The sequence below is a fragment of the Acipenser ruthenus genome, chromosome 2 (genome assembly GCF_902713425.1).
Source record: "Acipenser ruthenus chromosome 2, fAciRut3.2 maternal haplotype, whole genome shotgun sequence".
NCBI lineage: Eukaryota > Metazoa > Chordata > Actinopteri > Acipenseriformes > Acipenseridae > Acipenser > Acipenser ruthenus.
In genome coordinates, this window is record NC_081190.1 from 67,219,812 (window position 1) to 67,247,507 (window position 27,696).

General features: G+C 37.8%; 1 protein-coding gene across 1 annotated transcript in view; it reads left to right on the plus strand.

The window, feature by feature from the left end:
• LOC117408571 (hedgehog-interacting protein-like) overlaps window positions 1–27,036 on the plus strand; it is a 38,203-nt gene extending 11,167 nt beyond the window's left edge. The window contains exons 5-13 of the mRNA XM_034013686.3: window positions 5,592–5,743; window positions 6,286–6,459; window positions 6,729–6,872; window positions 7,272–7,393; window positions 9,251–9,374; window positions 11,042–11,172; window positions 13,494–13,575; window positions 21,778–21,926; window positions 24,215–27,036. Coding sequence (XP_033869577.1) covers window positions 5,592–5,743; window positions 6,286–6,459; window positions 6,729–6,872; window positions 7,272–7,393; window positions 9,251–9,374; window positions 11,042–11,172; window positions 13,494–13,575; window positions 21,778–21,926; window positions 24,215–24,408 — 1,272 coding nt within the window. The 3' untranslated portion in view covers window positions 24,409–27,036. The remainder of the gene's footprint in view (window positions 1–5,591; window positions 5,744–6,285; window positions 6,460–6,728; window positions 6,873–7,271; window positions 7,394–9,250; window positions 9,375–11,041; window positions 11,173–13,493; window positions 13,576–21,777; window positions 21,927–24,214) is intronic.
• Window positions 27,037–27,696: the final 660 nt, after the last annotated feature.

Below are 27,696 nucleotides of genomic sequence, written 5' to 3' on the forward strand. Positions count from 1 at the left end.
TCCTTACAATGAGTAAAGCAAACATAAAAAATATGTATTGTACTTACGATGAATTCTAAAGAACACAATTTTTTAATAAAAACTTGTCCAGCGTTGTCTGCTTTTTACAATGTACCACCTCCCGCTGTAAATCCATCTCAGTTTTGCATGCAGCTTCGTAGCCAGTTGCAGCGCCACGATTCTGCCTCAGTCCACCAGAAGTACGCAGTTGTGAAGTCAGTGTGTTATAAAAGCTGCATGAAGTATACGCATAAATCATGCAAGTGTACTCTGTAGCACTGGCAACTAGTAATGAAGTTGTCAGTAAGCGGCGTGCAGTTGCTAATATCAGAATTCCATTAACATTAAAGTCTATGGGACGGGATTGGTTACTGGGAAAATGTTGTTAATAACCGAAAGTTGTCTTTATCAGGGTTGCGAATAACCAGCATCTACTGTATATGGAAAACTACAAAGCAGTATGTAATTCAATATGTTAACTTAACATTATTCAGCAGGTTTCATTCCTGAAGCAAAATGTGTTAATTCTATAAGATGATGCAAAACTATGATTATGCTATAGCTGTATAAAGAAAAAGGGAGATGAAGGATATTATTGCAGTACAACAAGGGAACCAAAGTTGTCTGTTACCTATAGAATGACTTTCACATGACTTTATTTAAAGGCAAACCTAAATATTTATACTTAATCCAATGCTTTCTTAAAAACATAATTTTAATTGATGTTAGTGTAATTTAATTAAATTTGTTTAAAGCTAATGTTTGTATTAAAGGTGATTACTATGCACAGAATATGTTAAGGAGGTTATAAGGTTATAAAAACACTTGTACGTTGTTGACACGTGCCAAAGACACACACAGTGATTTGATTAATTAAAGCTATCTAGTGGTATTCATAAACATGAGGTTCCCTGGTGGGTATAATCTCAAACTTCAAACATCCAAATCATCTTTTTTTTTTAATGACAGTCAGTTTCCCTATTAAGAGCAAAAAACAATAGACTGATTGTTTTGTTGAAATAAAGACATATATGGTGATTTACAAAAAAAACAAATGCTTTGTCACTCTCCATAATAGTCGCCTGCAGTTTCGTTGGTTTTGGCTCTTGAGAACAAGGAATGAAAAATGAATAAAAAAAAAAAAAAAGTTGCTGTAAATATTTGAATATTTTCACAGTATTGGTGGATACTACAACAGTCAGTTTGAAAATGCATAGTTTATAAAGGATGCATTGTTTAGATTGTGTCCAGGAATGGAACGGTATTTTGGCAGGAAGTTTATGTAGTACACATGCCTCTCGCTGCCTTCTTAAGGAAACATTATTACGAGGCTAACAGACCTGTGGAAAGGACATACAACAGCTCCAGTGGGAGTGCTCTGCGTCTTCTCATCATTAAACTTAATTGTTTGCAGATAAAATAATCATTATGACAATTATAAGTGGCTTAAGCCCCAGTGCCCCAAGAGTCTTATTTTGAGATGGTAGCTGTACTGTAGCTTGTAATTGGGCAGCATCCTTGTGGGTTGAGTGGACAAGGAGCTGTCTGTTTATTCTAAGTTAAGATGGATCAACAGGACATTATCCTTTATGCTGATTTAGGGCTGATAATCCTAGGATTTAAGATCTTGAGTGGGGCGACGAGATAATGTTTTATCATTGTACATGCACATGCTTAGATTGTAATGTACTGTGTTTCCTTCAGCAGGATCCCTTGGTGCCAATTAACCAAACTTATTCCAAAACAATGCTCCGTTTGGAAAGCATAATTTTCAGTGTGGGTGTTCCTTGAAATTGTATACTTCATACCCTGTTATTACTAAGTTGTGTGTTACGCATTTCAGAATGCCAGCTTCTTTTTCCAGTAGGCTGCCAGTTAATTCCGACATTGCAGCTCTATCCCACACACAGAGCCTGCTAACCCCTGTTTTATTTTTCTTTGCAATTCAACAATGTTTTTTTCCTGGGTGTCGTAATCATCTAACCAAACACTAAGCAAAGCATTTATTTTTGCCAATTATTTCCATTAGACTTTCATGTGCGTAGCAAACTACATACAGGTGAACCTGTTTGTTGTAAAATAATACATTTACAGTAATTACTAAAGTTAGATTTTTAAGTGTGAATTGTCAATAAAAGGTTAGCTGGAACTTTCAGAAGGTTTTCACATGATGAATACAGCTTCTGGGATTCTGTAGAAAGCAATAGAAACCATTTTTTTCTGTTGAAGCAAACATTGTTATGATACCTTGAGGTATTTTGCTATATGTTTTGTGGGTTGGAACTTAGTTGTTCTTCTTAGTGTGGCTTTTTGAATAGACTAGCAGGATAAATTGAAACACGAAGCTTATTTATAGAAGTAGATTGGAAACACTGATAATATACTAAAAACTGTCTGGCACATCCTTTGCAAAATATCTAACGAGTTAAATTGAATCTTTACTGTGCGTATGCTAGATGTATGTTTGAGTTCTAGTCTTAATTCTTAAAAAAGTCTAAAGTTTGTTTTGTTAAATTAAATACGGTTTCATATTTAAAAAAAGCCTAACTTAATCACCCTGTTGCCACCTTTATTCTTATTAAACCTCTCATTGTGAACAGGCACTTATTTTAAAGTGTGCTTAGGTAGAAGCTGAACAAAAATATATGATTTCATTCTTTCTAAAACAAGCAAATACTTCCCAGAATGTTATTCTTGCTATCACATAAATAAAACAGCTGTTACATTTTTTTTCTGCAAAGAAGATTATTAATGTTTTTTTTGTTTTTTTTTACTGTCCATTACAGACACTGCAGTTATTAAAAAGTTCACAAAGGCTTTATAGTAATACGTGAACATTAACATTAATTCACCAACAGGTACTTATCTTAAAGTGTGACTTGAAATGCTTGCTTACTTATCACGTAACAGATTTATGCATAGCATAATAGCGTAAAATATATAAATCTGACGTGTTTATGCTTGATTACCTGCAAGTGGCGGTAACTGCAGTCTTCATTATACAAACTGCAAATCAGAGTATTTTGAATAAGTTGAAGGTCTTTTATAGCTCTCTTAGGGTTTGTTTTCTTTCTTTTAACCTCACATTTAATCAAGACCCATTAACATGTCAACAGGTGGAGAAATTATTTCACTCTGTGGTTTCTTCAGCTTGCTGTGCATGGAATGCCTTGGCTTTTTGTGAAAAGTGTTCTGCATTTATTTTCTTCCAACTATCAGTATCATGTTTTTTTTTCTACTCCAGTGGTTTGATTTATAGTGTAAAGATTTGCAGTGTGTACATCTATTCTGTGAACTGCATTAGTATTGCTTTGCATAGCTGCATACCAGGAAAGGTATAATGATTAATGCACTGAACTACAGGTCAGTTAACTGTAATTTCACGGGGGGGGGGGGGGGGGGGGGTCGGTCTTTTCAACACTATTTCTACTAGTGAGGCCACAATGCTGCTGCTCTTCAACTGATTGTAAATTTGAGCTGGGGAATACTTTCCTGAAGGGATACTCCGCGACTCTAATGAACAAGGAGGGTTCACATTCTAAAATCTTTTCCAGAACTGAAAAACAAATGCTACAGGGAATATTACTTTTATTAACCCTTCCACCTTAGAGGCTGATGGAAATGGAAAGAGACCTTCAGAAATGACCCGTTTTTACATGCACTGCCAATACCAACAGTTTAACTACCAACAGTGTGACATATTTGTATATTATTATAGCGTCTTTGTACAAAATACCCCTAACTATCATAACTGTGGGTACTTATTTAATGCTGGCTCTGAATAAAATACTAAAAACCATCAGTTATCTTTCTTTTTATTTGTTTTGTTATTATATACTTAAAGCACCATAATTCAGACTTAGTCCTTGTGTTAACTGTCAAAAAACTGCAGTTTTATTCTACTGGAAAACTGCAGTGTGGTTCAACTTCAGTGAAACACATTGATTTATCTTTATTTCTGTTGTATATCAGCAGGTTAAATGGTTCATTTCTTAAAGAGCACAAACCATTTAAATTAAAGTTGGCTCAATGTAGATTTTTCTGTGCCTTTGGGAAAATTAGTATTACTTTCTCAGGACAATTTATTAGTTATGGCCTGCCTGCTTCATTACATTGTGAGAAGGATTGTCAGTGAAAACTAGTATTTCACTGCATTTACAGCAGTTTCTTGGTGGTCGTGAAGTTAAAAGTAAAATGTTCCATGGACAGGGGTTCATAGCATATTGGGTTTGCTTTGTATAGTTGTATTAATGCTGGGGAATCTTACATTTCAAGTGAAAAGCAAAAAGTGGTTATTAAAATGAAATCAACTGTGCAATAGTTTCAGTCATAGTATTATTATTATTATGAGCAAATTAGTATGGCTTTCTTGTTAGCCAGTCATGGAAAAAAAAAAAAACAGAACTTAATACACATAACTTTCTATGGCACGGTCAAAGGTGTCAGGTGCCTCATTTTTCTGAACAGTGTTTTGGCATAAGGAAACTTTTTGAGGTTAAGCATAGCTGATTACATAGGTATTACTTGTGTTAGAGTTAGCCCCTGCTTGTCAAGCTGAATGCATTAAGCAAAGCGTACATGTATAAAATGCATTTTTCCTAGCGTCTTTTCTTTCCTAGAAGTTCCTTCAGTGTTAATACATTCCTTTGCAGATTCTTTTGGAGCATATGGCAAATAGATGAACAATCAAAAAAAGCTTTTTATTTAGCATGGCATGACAGCAGTACAGACTAATTCATTCAGGGTGTTATCGCTGCAAGAGCCAGTTAGCTCAGTTTCATCACACAGGTCTTGTTTTTTCACCTCGTATCATGCCCTGTAATAGAAAGGGGGAGGGGGGTGCCTTGAAGGTAATAAACAACCACTGAAACAAATATTTGCAGTGTGGATTGTAAACATTCTTCTAAACATAAAGACTAATGTTCTACTCATTCCATCTACGCTTTATCTATGAAAAAAAAGAAGATTGCCATTGCTCAGACTGAAATGATATAGCTGCTTATTACAGTTAACTATGATGAACAGACCACCAGAGTTGTGACAACTGATGTAGTTGCCTCCAGGGTAAAACAAAGGTTGACGTATTACACAAGCAATTTTAACTGTTTTCTAAACAGGCTGCCAAGACAGTGGGAGTTGGCAGCTAACCCCATGTTTTAGGTTTTTGGTTTCTGCACGGATTAAAAGTGACTGAAGATTCTAGACCTTTGTGTCTTCTATGAACTACAAGCAACCTAATAAATTCTTTTAGCCACTTAAACCTGTATTCATGGATACCTCCAAAGATTACATACACAAATCACTTCACAATGGGGCAGTAAGAGGTCCTGCTCACAGATAAGCGCCCAAGACAATAGTGTGTGCCCCCGCTAGGAGAGCGCGCTGCCTCAAGTGAAATGTTTTATAATCATTTGTGATGCAGTCGTCAAGGAGAGAAAAGAAAAGGAAAGTTTCAGGCACAGATTATCCTAAGAGAAAGAACAGAGAGAGGGGAGGGGGGGGGAGGGGGGAGCTCTTTTGGGTTCCAGCCTGCAACACAGTAAAGAACATGATTAACTTCACGATTCTTTGTGTTTTTCATTTGACTGCAGGGAGGAGATGAAAGAGGACTTTTAAGCCTTGCATTCCATCCCAATTACAAGAAAAATGGAAAGCTGTATGTCTCCTATACCACCAACCAAGAACGGTGGGCCATTGGACCACACGACCATATTCTTAGAGTGGTGGAATACACAGTATCCAGGTACTGCAGAACAAATGCAAGTCTGTGCTCTCCAGATAGTATCATTATTATATTCTTGAGGGTAACCACTAAAAAAATCAGGTATGGATGTAGCTGAAACAGTCTGCAATGTGGTTGTGTTTGCTAGATCAGAAACAATAAGTACATAACTATTGTGCAATACAGAGGAATGTAGACGTTTTGTGCTTTTTTTGTGATGTGCAAAACATCAGACACCGACAATTAGGAGGTGCCAACATCAAAATAAATATGTTTACTAATATGTTCTCTGACAAAGAACAGCATATAGCTTCAGTGTATTGTACAGTACATCCCCCTAAGCTGCGTTTAAAGTAAAAACTGTGGACACTGTAGTATTTGTAAAATAAAATAAAATTGGAGGGCAGATAAAACCAAAAAAATCTAAGATTAAATATACCAACAAAATAAAATGGAAATGTAATAGATTTTTTTTAAGTATATTTTATTTTTAAGAAAATTTAAGAGGTTTTGCTTGCAACTTTTCTTGTTTCTATTTTTCTGACTGGCTTCCCCTCTAATAGGAAAAACCCCAGCCAGGTGGATCCGAGAACAAAGCGAGTGTTCATAGAGGTAGCAGAGCTACACAGAAAACACCTGGGAGGTCAGCTGCTCTTTGGGCCTGATGGCTTCTTGCATATTTTCTTTGGGGATGGGATGATCACACTAGATGACATGGAGGAGATGGATGGATTAAGGTAAATAGATTATTTGACAGACAGCAAGTACGAAGTATGCACAGCGAGTCATTTGATCTACTTTTACATACTTAAAAGTCTTACTGAACAGGACCATTTTTAATTCATTAGTTAGAAAAAAAAGGTGTAATATATCAGAGTTTATTTAATGTTATGGAAAATGTTTTAAAAACTCTGCAGCTTTATATATTGTGTCATGCTTATTTTTCTATTTTGTTGTTGATGATTTGATAAAAGAACAGCGCCCCTAAGGTATATGATGTTTCTAGTGATTTTACAGGCTCTGTACTGAGAGTGGATGTAGATACAGACTGTTGCAGTGCACCATATGCTATACCAAGGAATAACCCCTACTTTAACAGCACCAATCAGCCACCTGAAATATTTGCACATGGACTTCATAATCCAGGCAGGTAAGTGGGTATGTGCTATATGATGTCTTTAAGAAAGGGGGGATGGGGAGGGTGCTATTGATTACTTGCCACTGCACAGAAAAAACCTTGTTAGTTTCTTCATGGCTAACAAGGACGTGTTCCGTTCCCTCATAATCTAGTGTGATTCATGGTGGCTGTGCTGTTAAGGGATCTTGTGAAATTCACAGAGATGTAGTGTTAATGATTCCACTGACTGTAAACGTCAGCTGTTTGTTTGTTTTTATAGGAACCAGTGAACTTCTTCACAGTTACAACTAGTCACCAGTTAACCAGCAATTGCTATAACTTACCTACTAAGGTATTCTCTCTGGAAATGAACAGCAATGCACATTGTCTTCAGGTGTTTTTTTTCTGATTTTGTTTGCTTTTTCTCATTAGGTGTGCTGTGGATCAGGGTCGGATAGACACAAACGGCAGCCTTTTAATACTTTGCTCGGACTCAAGTAGCAAGAACGCAACCGCAAGAAGAATACTGCAGATATCCATGGGTAAAGACTATGGTAGGTTCTGTAGGGTGACTAGACCTTCTAGTGTGCGTGTAATTGATAGAGCTTCAGTAACACATTTCACTTCATGTAATCTGAGCCAGGAAATGTTTAGTTTACTAAAAGAAAAATAATTAGCTTTCTATGTAAATCCTGTGAGAATAAATATGCAGTATACGGATGTTTTGGTTTTTACGGTTTTTTGACGGTATCCAAACAGTTTAGCTTTTTTTTGTTTTTTAAATCAACGTGTTTACTAAAGGAAATTTTAGCATATTGGTCTCATTCTGTTTGAGCACACTAGCTAATCAAACTGCCAAGACTTACTGGTCAGATGTTTACTGTGTTGACTACGTATAAAGTTTGTCCCAGTATAATCCTGGTGAGCTTTAGTGCAGTATTGTCAGCAGTCTTTTCTCTTATTTCCCATCTTTTTAAAGGCTTCATCCCCATTTGTACCTTCCCCAAAACTGACAATTAGCATACATTATTATTGTCTGGCCTCCCCCCTCTGAAAGATTTGCTATAATTGGCCACTTCAGTGTGAAAAACACAGTGGCGTCACCTGAATCTGCAAAGGTTTATCGTTCTCCGGTATTGCATTTCTCCCTTCGGTGTTACAATAAATACATTTATTTTAAATAACAATTCTTTCAACTGGTCCTTTTAATCCAAAGGAGTAAGCCAGCTTCATTTGTAATTGGAAATCTATCCCGTTAAACTTGAAAAAGTCTTATTGTCACCCAGTCTTAACATTAGCAGTGAAAACATATGATAATATAGTGAAGAATATCATACATCATTTTGCTTGGAGCAGCTATATTGTATCAGCAGGGATGTGCTTTTAACTCAGTCTGCCATAAAATTGCTTTGGCTGTTGCTGCTTTACATACAGATGTGCAGTCATAAAGTTCTGGACCTGATTTTCATATACAACCAAGGCTAATGCAGAAGCCCACAACAGACTTTTCCAATAAGTATGATGTCTGTAAAAGACAGCTTTATGTCCTTTGTGCTTGGCATCAGCTCTGACGATATCATGTGGCAGTGTGGATTGACAAGGACAAGGGATTCAGTTGCTTCAGTGTATGATTATGTGCATTTGAGATATAACTAATGGCTAGAAATATGTATCCATAGCAAATAGCTTTAGTTACAGTATGTGTTTTTTTGTCCCAGGTAAAAACATTTTAAAAGTATGTTCTATTGTATTATTATATTATCTAGTACTACTTTTTGTCAGCACACTAGATGTTTTTTTTTTCTTTTTTCTAATTTCTTCCACACGTTACCAAAGCTTTTGTTTTTGATGACCAGATTTGAACAAAAAGTACCGTAACGCTTTATTTTGAAAAAGATAACACTGTTATTTGACTTTTTGAATGGCTTTGTTCCAGTTTGCAATTCAATTTTATTGGAAAGGAAAAATTCACCCAAAACTAGAATTAACAGACAAAATATATATTTTTAAGTATTCTTAAGTAGTTTATTATTAACCATGGGATGTTACATTGAGTAAAGTGCTTTAAAATTAGGCCTCTTAATGAGCTCCCAACCCAGTTCCGTGGAGAGGTGCCCACTTTTATTGCCACAGTTAGCTCTAAATTACAGGATCTGTGCTCCATTTGAAACAGATCTAGCAGTTGAGATTGTAAAACGTGTACAGCTGAGAGACTACTGTAAGATGGTGAAATGTATTTTTTAAGATACTAAGAAGAAACTGTTGGCAAGTATGTTCCATTTCTAGACGTGGCTAGTCTACAGTTTTAAATAACAGAACATTTTCTTTTTTATTATTTCATGATTAAGGACTACGCACAACAACATATATTAATGTAAGAAGTTAATTCTCTCTATTTCTTTGTCTTTCAGAAAATGAACCTTCACTCTTTGAACTGAAATCCAGCAGTAGTGCTCCTCTAGTTGGAGGGTTTATATACAGGGGCTGCCAGTCAAGGAGACTGTATGGAAGCTATGTCTTCGGGGATAGGAATGGGTATGTTAAAAAAAAAAAGGTAGTACAAAAAAGGATTCTGCTTGGAAGTATCTATGGTTAAATATCCTATCATGTGTGTCTGTATGATTCTCTATTGCTGTTTCCATTTAGATCCTTATTTGTCATTCTTACTAACTGTTCCAGCAAAAGTTGCTTAAACAATTATTCCTCTAGGGCTCTAGGTTGATGGTGGGGAATAGTAAATTGTGCAGAATAGTAAGTAAATGTGGCAAATAAATAGCAAAGCAGAAACAACAAATTGAAATACATATAAAACATCCATTATAGGTTATTATTATTAATTCACAGGGCGGGAACCAGGGCTGCGAGAGAAAGGGAGTGTTTTGCAACTTAGGATTTGAGGCTTGGCCTCTAGAGCAGGGGAGAGAGAGAGAAAAGGATGGGCCGGACTCCAATCGAGAGAGCCTTCCCTATGGAGTCGAGGCTGGCCCTATCGGCCTCCGGGCCCCTGAAAACACAGAGTCCTCTGACTACTCGGAGAGTCGTATAGGTGTTGCCTCGCGACTGGGTCCCAGTTAGCGCACCGGGTTCAACCCTCAGAGGACGGAACGGCTCATATGAAGCCTTGACGTAAGGAAGAAAAGAGAATCTGAAAGAACACAAATAATTGTTAGTTGTGGGACTCAAGCACTAAGAGAATGAGGGCCACGTCCCAGGAGGATAAAAGAGGAAATAAGACAGAGCCTTCTCTCTTGAGGCAAGACATAGCACATGAGCTGTGAAAGAAAAGTGTGGCCGGTGGTCACCTCTGACCGCACGAAGAACCTGTGGAGTTATGGGAACTCTAGGTTGGGGAAGTGAGACTCGCTATCCCCCCAGAAGAGACCGACACAGAGGCACGTGTCATATGAAAAAAGTGAGGAGGAGGAGGAGGAGGAAAAAAGCTAACACAAGAGAAAGAGCTGAGCTGTGACTGGGTTTAAATAGGGAGTCAATGATGATAGACAGGTGAAATTAGGAAATAGCGAAGCTCTGGTTCATGCCCCCTGAATTTCACAAAAGTTAACATGAAAATGTAAATGGTCTAAAATATCACTTTAACCACTGTTTCTTTCAAGGAGTATCCTTTTTAGCGAAAGCAGTAGCTGCCATTATAAAAGCCTGCTATGGTAAACAATAACTGAAGTTTACCATGATTGCACAATGCTATATCATTATGTTTTACTATGCTTTACCATATATCACTGTGGTTTACCATGGTGGGCTGTGTTTAATTATGCTTTCACTTTGGCGTTTCTGTGCTTTACTATACATTGGTACACCACAGTAAAGTTTTATTAGGGAGGTTCTAGGGGGAAGAAGGTTCAAATGAGTGTTCTACAAAATATACCGTTAATCTTTCTAATTTGGGGAATTATAGTAATTTTGCTAAATCATATATAGTTTTGTTTTGTTTTTTTCCAAATGGGATAAGAGTAATGAAAAGAAGATTTTTTATTTTTTCAAATGCAATTAAAAATAATATCCCCATTACTGTCCATTTGACACCTGTTATTCAGTGCATTTAAACAACGCTGGTTTGTCAAGGTCCTTTGGTAAACTGTGGCTGATTGGTCTATTGTAGTGACAAGCAATGAGTCAGTTTAACAATCAGGATGCAGTACTTTCATTGATGAAACCAATGTTTTTTATTTTTATTTACACAGACATTTTGGAACCCTCCAAAAAACAGCAACGGGCAAACATTGGCAGGAGAAGGCTCTGTGTTTTGGCAGCCGCAGTTCATGTCAGAGTTCTCTTACTGGTCACATCTTGGGATTTGGAGAAGATGAACTTGGTAAACATCTTTGCTTAACAGTTAGCTGGGTAAACAATATTGCAATTGTGCAAACTGCATACTTAACTTAAATGTTTAATCGTAGTATTATATTGTATTTTTATATCTGTGTTAAAAAAAAATTCATCCTGGGAAATAATTTTAGGATTTTATTGTGGTGAAATACACTGAATAAGGTTTTTCCTACTACAGAATAAGTATGTTATATTCCATGAAACACCTTTCCACAATGTAGCATGTTCAACCGTAACTAACCAGCTAAGTAGGCAGTACCTGCAGTTATTTGTAGAGCTGGGATAGATTATTTATTATTTATTGAACTGCTGCCTTGTGAAAAATAAAAAGAAGCTGCAGAAAAACACAATGCTACAGAAACACAGGTAAAAGAAGAAAGCAATTGAACTCAGCTCCTTACAGTACATTGCATTTGTTTTTAGCCAGTGGCTACTAGATGGTACTGTTAAGATGGTGAAGAAGTTAAAATTATGGAAAATTGCCCAAAAGTTGATAATTTCTAAATTATTTGAACACAACACCTGCGGCTATATCAGGTTCAAGTGAACCATATTCATTTTTTTCTAGTATAATGCACAAGTTATTTAAGATATTTAATAAAGGGAAGGGCCCAATTAAAATACATAATAGCATTAAACTGCATACATTTTTTGGTAATGTCTTCAATTCCATTTGTACTGTATAATTAGGGATTCTGATTTTCAGTTTTAACCGATAAAACCCGATAAAACACCCCCAATACAAAAAAAAATGAAATCGGTGGATAGCCAATAAACACTGGAAAACACCGGAAAAACTGTGGAAATGGTTCATCAATTCACGTTGACTTTACCCTTTTCCAATTAAAAAATAAAACCTACTAAAAAAATAACAATAAATACATTTCCCTGTGTTGCTGGGCAATGTCCCACCTTCCTGACTTGCATCTATCATTGATTTGTTCTCAATACTTTAAACCCGCCCCAACTACTGAATGATTTCAAGCTGTATTACAGTTAAGATACGGAGGATTTAAAACATAATTGTGGCAAAATGTACAAAAATGCCTCCACACAAAAACCCCAGAATGTGCCCATGACCATAGGGATTTCGTTGTGGAAGACAGCAAAGGAAAGAAGGTACAACTTAAGTGTGCAAGTACTGTCGAGCTAAAAATAAGCACCGAAAAATACAATTAATAAAACCCGAAAAACAGAAGCTCTATGTATAATTACATATTTACGTGCCATATGCAATTATGGAATAATGCAGCACAATGTTAAGAATATGCTGGAGTGTAAGGTGACAATGTGAAACTGGCTTCTCAAATCGAAGGTGTTGCCCTTTAAAGGTTGTATTGAATGCCATCCACCTCTACTCAACCATCTCACAATACTGAAGCTTCTTCTCACCATTAGTGCTTTTCTTATTGCAGAAAGCATGCGCATTTCAGCTTTTATCAAGAGTTTAAAGTCCCTCTTTGAGCAACTTATAATTAGGCAATATTGCAATACCTGCGGCAACAGGCAATGCCTGGCTAACAGTTGACCATGGCAATGGATAAGCTGAGACGATCCACAAGGTTTTAAACGAATATATAATTGAGCCACGGCTTGTGTAAGGTTTTACAGGACTAAAGCTTCAATGTTGAATAGTTTGAGCATGTTACTGCATTCATAACAAGTCTTTATTGAAGTAAGGCATCAGGAATTGAAAATGAGTCAATACATATGAGAAACAGGTCTGCACGCCTTTTGATCTCATCTTTTTTGAAAGAGTACAAAGAGTTAGTGTTCTTGGCAGAGTCTGTAAACTTGATCAAGTGGTGAATCTGAGCATCTGTATCTACTGAAGGTAATTCACCCCTGGGCAGGGAAATGACACCAGAGCGTCACTGAACCAGCTGCATAACAAGTTATTCTTTCAAACTGTGATTTCATTGACTAATTATGACCATGTAACACTTACTTTAAATATCAAGAACAAATGTATCAAGACCTAACAGAATGTAGAATGTACAGTGAATCCAAAAGCTTCAAAGCCCAGCCAGAGCTTTGTTTCAGTAATCGACCGAACATTTGGTCATAATTTGCCTGTGGAATGTAATTTGTTTTACCCTGCGAGAGAGATAAGTGATATGTGTTTACAATTCTATATAATGTGCAAGTGCTCTACCATCACTACAACTATATAGTTTCAATGTCATTTTTTTGTTTAATGGTTTCAGTAACAATTCTTGAAACACACACACGCATACACATGCAATTGTTTACAAATAAATACATCAATTCATGCTAAAGCATGCTGGTCTTTTTCTGCCTTTACAGGTGAGATGTACATTTTGACAAGCAGCAAAAGCATGACACAGTCTCACAGCGGGAAGCTCTACAAACTGATCGACCCAAAAAGGTACAGTTTTCTGAATACAACAAGTGGAATTTAAAGTGCATTATTTTTTTGCCTCAGATCTGTGTAATTAAGGATGAAACCCAACCAGTTTAAAAAAATAATTAACAGAGCAACAAATATATACTTCCCTGTCTTAAGGAAACTACACAACTTAGCAATAATTATTCTAAATTATTGTTTTGGTGCAGCAGTGTGGAGTAGTGGTTAGGGCTCTAGACTCTTGACCGGAGGGTTGTGGGTTTAATCCCAGGTAGGGGACACTGCTGCTGTACCCTTGAGCAAGGTACTTTACCTAGATTGCTCCAGTCAAAACCCAACTGTATAAATGGGTAATTGTATGTAAAAATAATGTGATATCTTGTAACAATTGTAAGTCGCCCTGGATAAGGGCGTCTGCTAAGAAATAAATAATAATAGAACAAAATGGGGGGGAAGGGACATGACTTGAAACTCATTTCTGGCCCAATGTCTTGCTTTGAATCAACTAATATTCTTTTGATGTCTGCAGCAAGTGCATTGAACAGAACATATAAAACAGTGCTATCTGGAAAAAAAGGTCAGCTGTTAAAATCTGCTACACGGACCGGCCCTTTTAGGGTTAACCTGTTTTGGTAGATTTTTTGTCTAAATAAGAATAAAAATGATCCCTTGCTAATTATTACTAGGTGATGACAGTGCCACCCAAGTCTAATGCAATTAATGAGGGTGCAGATGTTTCTACAGTTCTCAAGTCAAGGCCATTACATTTTATTTATGTTTTCTGGCATTGTAGGATTTTCCGAAGAACAATTCTTTCCACAATCTGTTGGGTTGTTTAGTCTGTTGTGTGTGAGCCTGAGCTAATTTTACATATCAAACCCATTATTAGTATCTAATTACATGGGGCTGGCATGTTTGACCTTGGCTTTGTGTTCTTGTTGCCTGATCAAGTAGGGTGGTCTTGCAGTGATATACCTGAAGAGCTGGACCCCCCATTGTAGCGCTGGTGTGTTTTGTGTGTGTCAGGGGCACTTAGGGAGAGTACAGGGTTACATGCACACATAATGATTTGATCATGACGACCTTCGCTAATTGGGTACAAGCAAAAAAAAAAAAAAACTAAAAATGACCTAAACAATCCGAGAAGTAGATCTGCAGCAGCAGGCATTTCAATAAACATCAGCGTGTATAAGATTTTTTTGTTTGTCGATTTTATAAAGCAGTATAGAAATAGTCCACCCCATATAAAAATTAACTCAAACGCATTGTTCAGCTTCTCAGATGTATACCGTGTAGTTAAATTATGTTTGATGCCCATCCCATGCCAGAATGGTTTGAAATGCCTGAAGCGGTACTTGCTTCAGAACTATAACCCACGTCATGCAGGGCCGACGAAAGAGAAACATAGTATTTTGTTCTTTCATGCATTTACCAGTGACGGCACTGCTATAATTAGAACAATGTTATGTTTGATTAAGCCACTGAATGCTCCATTGCAGGAGATTTCTTATCTTAATTGCCTAGCCACACGCAGCTACCATTCCCATGAGTTATAATAATTACCAATTTTTTGTAAACATTTTTTTTAGTCCAAGCACAGTAGCTGAGTCAAACACAAAATGAAAAGCTCCAGGATAGGTAAAGTCTCCTTGTTAAATAAAGTGTGCATAATATTATTGATACTGGATACTGGTAAATATTTTTGTAATAGGTGTCTCTTTCTTGTGCCGAGCAACTGTAACAATAGTCATTAAACAGAAATTAATTGCACATGCCATTCCAGTGTGTCCCTGATTGGTTATAACCCTAACTACAGTAAATACTATAGGAAATGTTGCGTTTTTCATAGTATAGTATTTTTTATATGGAAATGTGTACTGGGAGAGTTCCTCACTAAACCATATGGAATCATTTGCCTAATTCATCACAATAAACCACTTATGTTTTTAAGTGTCGCCAAAATCTTTATAAAGAAGATGAGAGCTCCTGGTTGACCCCAGCTGAGTGCTTTAACAAGGGCCCCAGACTAACAATACGTAGTAAATAATTTTTATCAACTTTAAACAAAGGATTAAACAATAAAAGGCGTTTTAAGCACATACTTTTATTAAAGGGCTTGTTTACTAAACTTTTTTTTAATTCCAGTGCAAAGTATTATATATATATATATATATATATATATATATATATATATTGTAAACGATTGGACCCACTCGGGTTCGTTGCCCCTTTAAGAATCGACCCAGCACACACAGGAATGGATTTTTCAAGCGCTGACGCGCTAATTTTTTAATAACCACAAAAATAACACAAACAAAATACAAAAGCAAAACAAACACCTAGCTCCTCTTGGAGCACTAACTCAACTTTCTGTAACACCCTGACTAACGCGGGACAGCTATGCTGTTTACCCGCCCTTCTCAAAACACACCGGTTTGAAACCGCACTTACTTTTTCGCTCTCTTTCTTTGGCTACCTGGAGACAGCGCACCTCTCTGCCTCCTTCCACTCTGCAGCCCCGAACAGACTGCCTGCTCTTCTTTTAAACCCCGCACCTGGGCCTAATTTCCAATAACGCCCAGGTGCGGATGATAATTAAATAATAAAACAATTAACAAATCAATGAAACACAAATTAAACAAAAAGGTGCATTTCTCGCAGGGAGGTTTTAACCCCCTCCCTGCTGTCTCTCACAACCCGCTATCTTACATTTCCCCCCCCTTGTCTTTACAAGACACAGGCCACGAGACGGCCACCTCCTCCCCTAAAACACAACCACCCACCCTCAAGTCCATAAATGTCCCTTCTTGCCCTCTTCCACGGGCAGGCTTGAGGGTGGATCGGTCCACGTCCCGGCTCAGCCAGGTAGGGACCTCGCACCGGCGACAAGGGGACCCAACGGCTCAACAGGGGCGACCGGAGCGTAGACCGCGGCACTGGAGGATGCAGCAGTGGGCAGAGATCTTCCCCTGGGAACCGGCGCAGTGACGTCCGATCACCCAGGGGAAGCGAAGCAGCGAACAGGGGGAGCAAAAGCGACGTCTGGCAGCAGCCCAGCGACGTCTGGGTGCTCGGGAAGAGCGGAGCAGGGGACCAGGGGAAAAGCTGTGGCCAGTGTTGCACACTCCTGGGCTCAAGGTCCAGCGCAGGAAGGTCCGGGAAGACCGGCCGGGTGTCCTGGAGCAAAGGGTGAGGGACTGGACGCAGCGGTGCCGGACTGGACCGTAGGGGCGGTGGTCGGGGCTGTGGTGGAGGTAAACTTTTCACCTCCCCCCTGGGCTCCGGAAGCGGCGGCTCCTCCCCTCTGGGCTCCGGAAGCGGCGGCTCCTCCCCTCTGGGCTCCGGAAGCGGCGGCTCCTCCCCTCTGGGCTCTGGCAGCGGCGGCTCCTCCCCTCTGGGCTCTGGCAGCGGCGGCTCCTCCCCCTCTGGCTCGGGAGACTGCGGCTCCTCCCCTCTGGGCTCTGGCAGCGGCGGCTCCTCCCCCTCTGGCTCGGGAGGCTGCGGAGCTCCGCTAGCCTGCTCCCATTCTTGGAGCAGCAGCTCCAATTCTGTTGGCTCCCTTTTCTTCAATGGAGCCAACCCCATCTCTTTCTCCCATCTCTCCAGCTGCTCTATTTGCGCAGCAGTATTGCGGTTGATTCGCTCAATTAATTGTTCAATGGTCTCCATTTCCCGGGTCGTAGGGGCGCCCACACTCTCTGCCACCATATGTAAACGATTTACACCCACTTGGGTTCGTTGCCCCTTTAAGAATCGACCCAGCACACACAGGAATGGATTTTTCAAGCGCTGACGCGCTAATTTTTTAATAACCACAAAAATAACACAAACAAAATACAAAAGCAAAACAAACACCTAGCTCCTCTTGGAGCACTAACTCAACTTTCTGTAACACCCTGACTAACGCGGGACAGCTATGCTGTTTACCCGCCCTTCTCAAAACACACCGGTTTGAAACCGCACTTACTTTTTCGCTCTCTTTCTTTGGCTACCTGGAGACAGCGCACCTCTCTGCCTCCTTCCACTCTGCAGCCCCGAACAGACTGCCTGCTCTTCTTTTAAACCCCGCACCTGGGCCTAATTTCCAATAACGCCCAGGTGCGGATGATAATTAAATAATAAAACAATTAACAAATCAATGAAACACAAATTAAACAAAAAGGTGCATTTCTCGCAGGGAGGTTTTAACCCCCTCCCTGCTGTCTCTCACAACCCGCTATCTTACAATATATATATATATATATATATATATACATAGAGCATAAGTATTCACCCCCCTTGGACTTTTCCACATTTTGTAGTGTTACAACCTGGAATTAAAATGGATTTAATTAAGATTTTTTGTCACTGATTTACACAAAATAGTCCATAATGTCGAAGTGGGGAAAAAAATCTACATATTTTTCAAAATTATTTACAAATAAAAAACTGAAAAGTCTTGATTGCATAAGTATTCACCCCCTTTGCTGTGAGACCCCTAAATAAGCTCTGGTGCAACCAATTGCCTTCAGAAGTCACATAATTAGTTGAATGGAGTCCACCTTTGTGGAATCCATTCAATGATCTCAGATTAAATACACCTGTTTCTGGAAGGCCCCAGAGTTTGTTAGAGAGCATATCTAAACAAACAGCATCATGAAGACCAAGGAGCTATCAAAACAAGTCCAGGATAAAGTTCTGGAGAAGCACCAATCAGGGTTGGGTTATAAAAAAATATCCCAAACTTTCAACATCCCCCGGAGAACCATTAAATCCATTATTAAAAAATGGAAAGAATATGGCACAACCGCGACTCTGCCTAGAGAAGGCCGTCCACCAAAACTCAGTGACCAGGTAAGGAGGGCATTAGTCAGAGAAGCAACCAATAGGACAATGGTAACTCTGAAGGAGCTGGAGAGATCCACAGCTGAGATGGGAGAAACCATCCATGGGACAACTATAACCCGGACGCTCCACAAAGCTGGGCTTTATGGAAGAGTGGCGAGAAGAAAGCCATTGCTGAAAAAAACCCATATCAAATTCCGTTTGGATTTTGCCAAAAGGCATGTGGGAGACACAGCAAACATGTGGAAAAAGGTTCTCTGGTCTGATGAGACCAAAATTGAACTTTTTGGCCTTAGCACAAAACGCTATGTGTGGCACAAAGCCAACACTGCTCATCACCCTGAGAACACCATCCCCACAGTGAAACATGGTGGTGGCAGCATCATGTTATGGGGATGCTTTTCATCGGCAGGGACTGGGAAACTGATCAGGATTGAAGGCAAGATGGATGGAGCCAAATACAGGGAAATTCTAGAAGAAAACCTGTTTCAGTCTGCAAGAGACCTTGGACTGGGGCGGAGGTTCACCTTCCAGCAGGACAATGACCCTAAACACACAGCCAAAGCTACACTGGAGTGGTTTAAAAACAAGAACCTGAATGTCTTAGAATGGCCCAGCCAATTGAGAATCTATGGCAAGACTTGAAAATTTGTATTCACCAACGGTCCCCACCCAACTTGACAGAGCTTGAACAATTTTGCCAAAAAGAATGGGCAAAAATTGCAGGATCCAGATGTGCAAAGCTGGTAGAGACTTACCGAAAAAGAATCACAGCTGTAATTGCTGCCAAAGGTGCTTCTACCAAGTATTGACTCAGGGGGGTGAATAATTATGCAACCAACAAATGTCTTTTTTTTGTTTAATTAACTTTTGTGTCACAATAAAAAATATTTTGCACCTTCAAAGTGTTAAGTATGTTGTGTAAATCAAATGGTAAAAATCCCAATTAAATCCATTTTAATTCCAGGTTGTAACACTACAAAATGTGGAAAAGTCCAAGGGGGGTGAATAGTTATGCAAGGCACTGTATGTATATATATCCATGGATCCATATCCATGTTTCAAAATACTCAAATCTAATTTAAAAAGCATAGACTGCTTATCAAAAATATAAAACTATTTTCCCTTTTCAGTTATACCAAAATAAGTTACATGACAAACATTTCAAAGTCTTCAAATAAAGAAAGTGAGAAAGACTTCCAGTTGAAACATTATTCATAGAATTGTATCTACATTTAGTATTACAACAAATACCACCATTAAGTGCTTTATAGTTATGGATGAAATACTTTCTTTTTTTTCCCTTAACCTCAGCCTAGTCTATGTTCTTTGCAGAGTGTCTCCCAGCTGGAACAATAGTCGATTATACCATCCAACATGTAGGCAGCCGATTTCTTTTCCTCCCATTCATTTTTAGAAAAGGCATGCATAGGACAGTCTTATCCTAATAGCCAGCCCTCTTTTAATTTATCAGTCTGTGTTTTATGCAAGTGGCCTCCCGAAGTTGATAAATTCCCACAGTGCCTGTTGACCCAGCTGCTTTGTCAAGTGCTCGTACAGCAGGTGTTGTTTTCATGACCACCCTGACAGTAATGCAAACTGTTTAGTATTTGTGTTGACCTCTGTGCTGTTAACAGCGATACAGAACACTCCAGGGACCAATCTTTAAACACGGTGCAGCCCATCAAGTCAGGACCCAGCAACACACAAAATATACTAAGCATTGATCTGAAAAAAAAAAAAAAAAAAATCAGTTATGTGTGTGAAGCCAGAGAAGAGCATGGGAACGAGATCCCCGTGCAGGCAATCACGCTGGCTGCAATGAGCCAGGTCGAAGCCAGATTCAGGGGGTTCACACTTGTGTGAAGACGGAGTGTCACTGGCACAGTGTATTCTCATATTTTCCAAATGTGTAATTTGTCTGAAATGATCCAGGTTTTTGCAATAGTGAGAAACAGTTAAATAAGAAAACCCTTGTCTGCTTTCTGTAATAGATCATGGGAATGAGTGTCTTTAACTCCAACAGGTATCCCAACTCAGCAGGTCTACTTTTATTGACACCTATAAATATTTTCTTTATACAATATTTATTGTATATGGGTGGTTATAAGATCATTTGTTCTGGTTAATTTCATCAGTCTTGTAAGCTTGGTGGTGCAGGAGCTTCATTCAGTCATATTGTGATTTCGATTAAACATCATTCAAGCTGTTTCCCTGCGGTGAAAAATTCCTGTGAACTGTCGAATAGTGTAAGTTTGGAGGGGGGGGGGGGGGGGGGGCACTTCAAAATACCTTTTCATTGACAACAAAAGACATTTGCACATGCCACCACCCCAAATAACAGGAATTTCCCTCGGAATGGAAACGGGGAGTGATGCAATTCATGTTTTATTGATAAGTAACACTTGCTTTTCAATACAAGACCAATTTCTTGTGTGGAAAATGTACAGTGAAATAGAATATTATTTGGACAATGTTGTTTACAAATATTTTTTTAGTGTAATCACTTTTTTTTTTCGTGCACTCTGCTGTTAACATCCAAGCCACAGTACATGCATTTATCACCTTAATATGTACAGGTTGTAAACTTGTTAAGAGCACTTCACTTTCTATTTCCCATATTGCTGCTATTATCTAATTAGTGTGCTTGTTAAATATAAATGAACTATTGAAAGGTCTAAGCCCGCCAGCATATGTGGTTCATATTCTGAATTTCACAAAAACCTTTGGAAATGCTAATGAGCTCCAAACTGAGACAGTTTATTAAGCTAATAAAAATAAGAGTGGTGTTTTGTTATTACAAACACATGGAAGCATTGGTATAGTATAAAAAGTATATGCTCACATGTGTATTAAATAAGTAATGTTTTTTAAAGTACATATTTATATAATTTGGTAACTTTGTATTTAATGTTGCACTTGGTTTTCAGGCTTATTGCTGAACATATTTTATGCTACAGCTGACTGGTAATCGTTGGAACTGGTTTCTTGCTTATCTAAATATCAATTTCAAGTGCAAAGAAAATTTTACTATTTTTCTTATTATGAATTTCTTTATTGAATGAATTGGAAAATAAATATTTAATTTTAACAGAAAAGTTAAGCACGATATTTTTTGTGTTTTTACTTGGCTATAGTTTTTAACAAGATAGGCTATTGAAACCATTGGTATTTTCATTTATCACCCTTTTACAATAAAGTTTTTTGTTGGTATCTGTTCTCAAATTTTTGCCCAGAGGAGACCAATAAATCAGGTCAACAAAATAAATATGCTAACTGTTTGCAGTGATTGGTCTGAGCATGCTTAATCCCTTCAGCTAGGCGCCAGGATCTGCAGACTTTACAACATTGCTATGTGCATTACCTAATTTTTTGGCATTGCTTATTCTCTCTTTATAGACATCAGGTCCCTGAAGAATGCAAGAGACAGGTTCAGTCTCCACAGCCCTTACTCACTGAGTGCTCCCGCCTTTGTAAGAATGGACACTGTACACCAACAGGACAATGCTGCTGCAGTCCAGGCTGGGAGGGTGATTTCTGCAGAGTGGGTTAGTATTCCCTTTCCAAATTTCATCAGGAAACTTTTCAAGTACCTCTGTGGTATTTAGCATTGTATTAATTGTCTAATTGCTTGGATGGATTAATTGTCTAATTGGATGGATGAAGATTACACCTTCTATTCATTACCATCGACAGCGCAACCTCAAATTCTAACGTGGTTTGCCATATGAAGTAATTAGATCTTAACAGTAGCCTACGATTTCATCCCCAAATCCCATGATACAAACTGGCTTTATACATACCGCCCATGGTTTTCATTACCTTGGTACTGGGTCCAATTTAGTGATCTAAACAGTATTTAGATGTGGCTGCATTTAGATAAATTGAATAGATCCCACTGTGAACTACAAACTTTCAGCCATAATGTTATGGTTACTTGCACATGCTTATTTAGAATCCCTATGCATGTGGATTAAACAGTATTAATCTAGTGGTGACAATGTAGTTAATGGAATCTGGGTCTTTTAGCTTCTTTTTTCTTTTATCTTGAATTGAACTTGAATTTTTATACTGGTGGCTTTGCTACAAGTATTTTTTTTTTTAGTTTCAAACATTGAGACCTCTTCATACACAAGGGCCCTCTGAGCTATCTGACCACCCAGGCTGTCTTCAGAGATGCACTAATCAGCAGGGGGACTCCTGTAGTTTACCAGGGTTGTTTGGGCACGCTGTCTCACAGAAATAGTGCAACCTAGTGATAGAGTGGGGTACTGCCTTCCTGTCACATCACCTACATGTGCTACAGTCATGCCCAAATATTTCATTCAGTGGCGAGAAAAAAAATATTACTGTAGTGTCAGATTTTTTTTTATCCTATAAAGACTTAGAATGAAAGATAACACAATTTACTTCATGTGTAAGCACTTTCTTTCCTTTAAAAAAGAAAAAAAAGAAAAGCAAAACAAACCTTCCATGTTGCATTTGCACTGTGCTGCCGCAACCTTCCCCCACATTAGGCAAAATGGTGGTCTCCTCTGCTGCATGCTAAGCACATGACTAAGGCCCTGTGAAAATCGCGGAAATTTTCTTTAAAATTCACGGCAGTGTCACGGGTAAAGTATCGTATTTCGGGGAATTTATAAATGACGTGTACAGATTATTATTATTATTTTTAAACATCAAAATATAGAAATATATGCACTGACATCATCAAAATCAACGTCAAAGTTATTCAAGCGCTTTACAGTAGCTTGTGAAACGGTGTTGTAATTAACAGCCTGTAGGTAAATTGTATCTGCAAGGACAGCTTTCAGTTCTAGTACGTCAGGTGCATGTTCACCATTTAGGTCTTGCAAAACAAATACAATGTGTAACCCATACTGATCTTGGGCATCAGTAGACTCGTCAGTGACCACTGACAAGCAACCAGACTGTTTTACCATTTCCATAATCTCCTGCTTGTGATACTCAGCAACTTTAGGTAAGTATTCATGTTTCAGCTGAGCTGATGAAGGAATCACTCCACCATTTGCTACACTCAGTCTGAAGAATTTACGTAACTTTTGGTTGTCCAATTTCAAGAGGGGTATTTGCGCAATATATATTGTAAACCGGAGCTTCCTCTCCACGGTTCGTTGCCCCTTTAAATTTAGACCTAGGACACAGATACGTGTTTTAAAGCACTTACGCACAATTTTTTTAATAATAACAAAAACTAAATAAACACCTAGCTCTAGTGAGCACTAACTAAACACAACACAGGAACCTAACTATAAAATAGGACAGCTAAGCTGTTTACCTGTAACACAAAACAAAACAAAATAAACATAGGTTTAACACTACCTTTATTTATTTATTTATTTATTTATTTTTCCCCTTTACGGTTGAACACGCTCCCAACCAGGCTCTTCCCTCTTCAGCATCCCAGAACAGACTGGCTGCTTTTAAATCCTGCACCTGGCTCAAATTTGCAATCATAGTCAGGTGCAGGTGATAATTTCCCAATTGGAGGCTTGTCAGCCCCATGGCCTTCTGGGAACTGTAGTCCTGTGCTCCCCAGGACTACACATCCTCTGCTCCCTGTTTCACAGTATGTACTTGTTGATTATGCTTCGGATACCACACCTTCAAAATCAAGTGATGCGAGCTATTTCACTCAATGTCTTTATGCAACAAGGTTGTTCTAATAGTAGAAAACACTAGTGGAGGCTTTGAGTAAATTGTTGATGCTCATAATGCATCAGAGTAGAAAAATGCAACATGTCTAAGACTTTTGCACAGCAGTGTATATATATATATATATAATCGATTTTCATTTTTTTCTCATTCTTTGCAGCTAAATGTGAACCAGCATGCCGCCACGGTGGGGTTTGCTTCAAACCCAACAAGTGCTTGTGTAAAAAAGGCTATTCGGGGACCCAGTGTGAACAAGTGGACCGGAGCATCCGAAAGGAGAACGAAGAAGGCATCCTTGATCAGCTCGTAGACATGACGACATACCTGCTGGACCTGACAAGCTACATTGTATAAAAACAATCCTGTTCTTCACATGCAAACTGCAAAAGGGACATTTATAGGTTTGTTCTCGTTCATTTCACAAAAACATCACCCTGATAATCGGGCGCCTTTTCAGTTGCACCAGAACTGGTACCGAAGGTCAAAACAGATCTTTTGAAGATACAAGAAGAGAACATTGCTTTAGTGTGCATTCAAAACCATTTTAGTTCAGGGTTTTTACATTTTCATGTTTTTTTAAGTATCTTAGCCAGGATGACTCTTCAGGTACTTGATGTTGGAATGTTTTTGGAATGTGGGTAAAGTTTAATTACATGTTAAACTGTATCTTTAGTATCAAGCTTCTAAAAAGCTCTTTCTGAATGGTCTGGCATAAAAAGATTCTTTCTGGAATGCAGATAACACTCCATGCTGCTGTGATGCCCCACTGTGGTCAATTAACTCTCATGGAGGAAAGAAACCGTTCTTTTAAAGTTTGACGCTATGGAGGACATATTATTAGCTCTGTACACCTACTGAGATTATAAATGAAAAAAAAATAATAATAATATGGAAATCACAAAACTCATTATATAGGACCTCCAGTCCTCCATTTAATTCAGCACCATTACCAAAATAACAGTGCAGGAAGAATGCTCCCAGGGGGTCCCCATGCATTCCCAAATGCTTTGAGCTCTTGCCAGAAAGAGTATGAGCAGGTAGTGCGTAAGCCTCACCTCCAGAATCAAGGAATCTATCGAAGCAGGAGAGGTTACTTTATGTGCAGCTTCAAAAGGTACAAAAATATGGCATCTCTTTAAACAGCTATTCATATCTAAATTGCATTATGTTACAAAGAGAGAAAGGCTTGGAAGTTCTTGAAAGTGCTAGACTGCTGTCTCTAAGAAAGCAGAGACACGTATTTAATCAGTAATCATCATGGTTTCATTCTTCTTTATGTAAATGCCCCCCCCCCCCCAGCATAGGCCTTTTATTTCATTATTGCAGTAACCTTGTTTTGGCAAAGTGCATTGTGATGTATATTTCATACAGGGCAGATATAAAAAGAAAACGTAACATTATTCCGAAGCAAATTTATATTTGTTTTTACAGTTCGTTTTTTTTTTCTTTGGGGAAAAAAAAAAGATTAGCAAGCTGTCTTACCATAAAGATGTAAATTCCGTCGTTGATGTATTCTGTTATTTAGTGTATTTTTAGTTTAAAAAAAAACAACTATGTGTATAATTAATGTGTTAAGTTAATATATTTTGTGTAAACGCATGCTTAAAGACATCGAGCAGTGTTACACTGTGGCCTTTGAGCTGCTGGAATGTATGAAACATTACCTGTTCCGTTTTTGCTGTGTACATCTGCACCAGATATGTATTATTTTGTATTCCTTTTTAACCATCAGCCTGTTGCCTAGTGGGGTTGCCTTTTTGTCAAAGTACATTCAAAGATGAAAAATAGTTAATGAGAATCTCAGCTGTTTTGTTGTAGAAAGACATGCTGGATTTAGAAACATGTTTTATTATGGTTGTATTGTTTTGTTTTGTATTATTGTTTGTAATCTTTTAGCTGATCCCAATTTTATAAAAAAAAAAAAGGTATGCATCACTTCAATTGTTCATAAGTTGCATTGTTTAATTATGTCCCAAAACTGCCACTTCCTTGATAAATCACATTAAACACCACTAGAATTTATAGCAACGTGAGAAAAAAAAAATTGTTTAATGTAGTCATTTACAGGACAGAGATTTCTCAAATAGAGCATTACAAACGTATATATAAAGGCACTGAGGCTTAACACAACTTATTTTAGCTTTACAGTAAAGTATAATGACTCTCCCTTTATAATGTCATATCACTTTCCATGACATAGGGAATATGGCTGTGTTGATTTATTAATCCTTTATCAATGGATCTGGCAAGATATGCATCCAATAGATCTTGAACTTCAATATATACTGTATACTGTTTTAATACAGTGCACAATACATACAGCTGGTTTTCGTAGACCCAATAAGCACTAATGTTGGACTACCTTCCCGGGGTCTGTACTTTGGGGTGTTATTTGTCTATAATCTGACAAAATCATTTTTTCATGTAATGTAAAACATATAGCCTACTTCCCTACTTGTATTGTGATTATAGAATAGATTGACATTTAGAAATCATGGAATAAAATATTAAAAATGCAATTTATCGGTATTTAATTCTAGTGGTGTCCAGAAACATTTGATTGACGGTGTATGTGTAACAGCTGTCTGAAGTCATTAACAGACCTGTAGCGGTCATAGATTATGTTAAAAGTAACAAATTGCCTATTGTGAATTACAATTTCAACCCCTGTTTGTGTAATTTCAGCACTTAATGTGAATCTTTATAGGGGAGAATTGAAAATTAATTGTGTGAATAGAGTACACTTTATTATTATTATTATTATTATTATTATTATTATTATTATTATTATTATTATTATTATTATTATTATTTAAGTAGTTAAAAAAGTTATTTAAAATCTTGTTTAAAAAAAACATGTTTCATTCTTTTTATGTAAAGAATTTGATAAAGGTGTATTGTAAATAATGCTAGGATAATAAAGCATCTGGGTTGGATCTCACAAATATAATTATGTTTATTAAAGTTTATAGCATGTATTAAGACTTAGTCTTTTCTTGTTTATTAAAATAAAATATACTCTAAATCAAAGGTCTTTTATCTAGGGAGATAGTGTTAAATTTAGGTTTTCAAACTGAATTGGATATAAACTATTGTAACACATTGTTCTTTTGGTGGGTTGACTTGTCATTTACAATTATAATTATTGTAAAGCATTATATCAGACTTGAAAATGGATTCTGAACGTGGCTTTGTTTTTTAGAAAATCTTATGTTAGTACTGTATTGCCCAAAAAATTAAGAAATGGGCAAGAATTCACCTGAATTCGGTTGGAGATAATACACATTCCAGAATACAGCAGTAGTGCCAAATTTTACATAAGAATATGCAGTACCACAGCTGATGCAGCAGTCAAAGTGAAGACACATTCAAGGCAGGAAAAAAATGCTCTCATTCGCACCCTGCCACCCTGCAGTTCTCAATGTAGATCTAAATTGCCTCCAGTCACCTGAAAACATTCCCTGGGTTGAAGGCCAAAGTTTACATGTTACATTCTTAAATATGTAAATATTTTTTCTATCATTATTTTGCGAGGGGCACGGCACATTTTAACATCAGTTACTGTATAATTTATTTTCATGGTGCAGGCCATTTTACATCAGTACCATATAATTATTTTTTCATGTCAGTGTAGCCACAGAC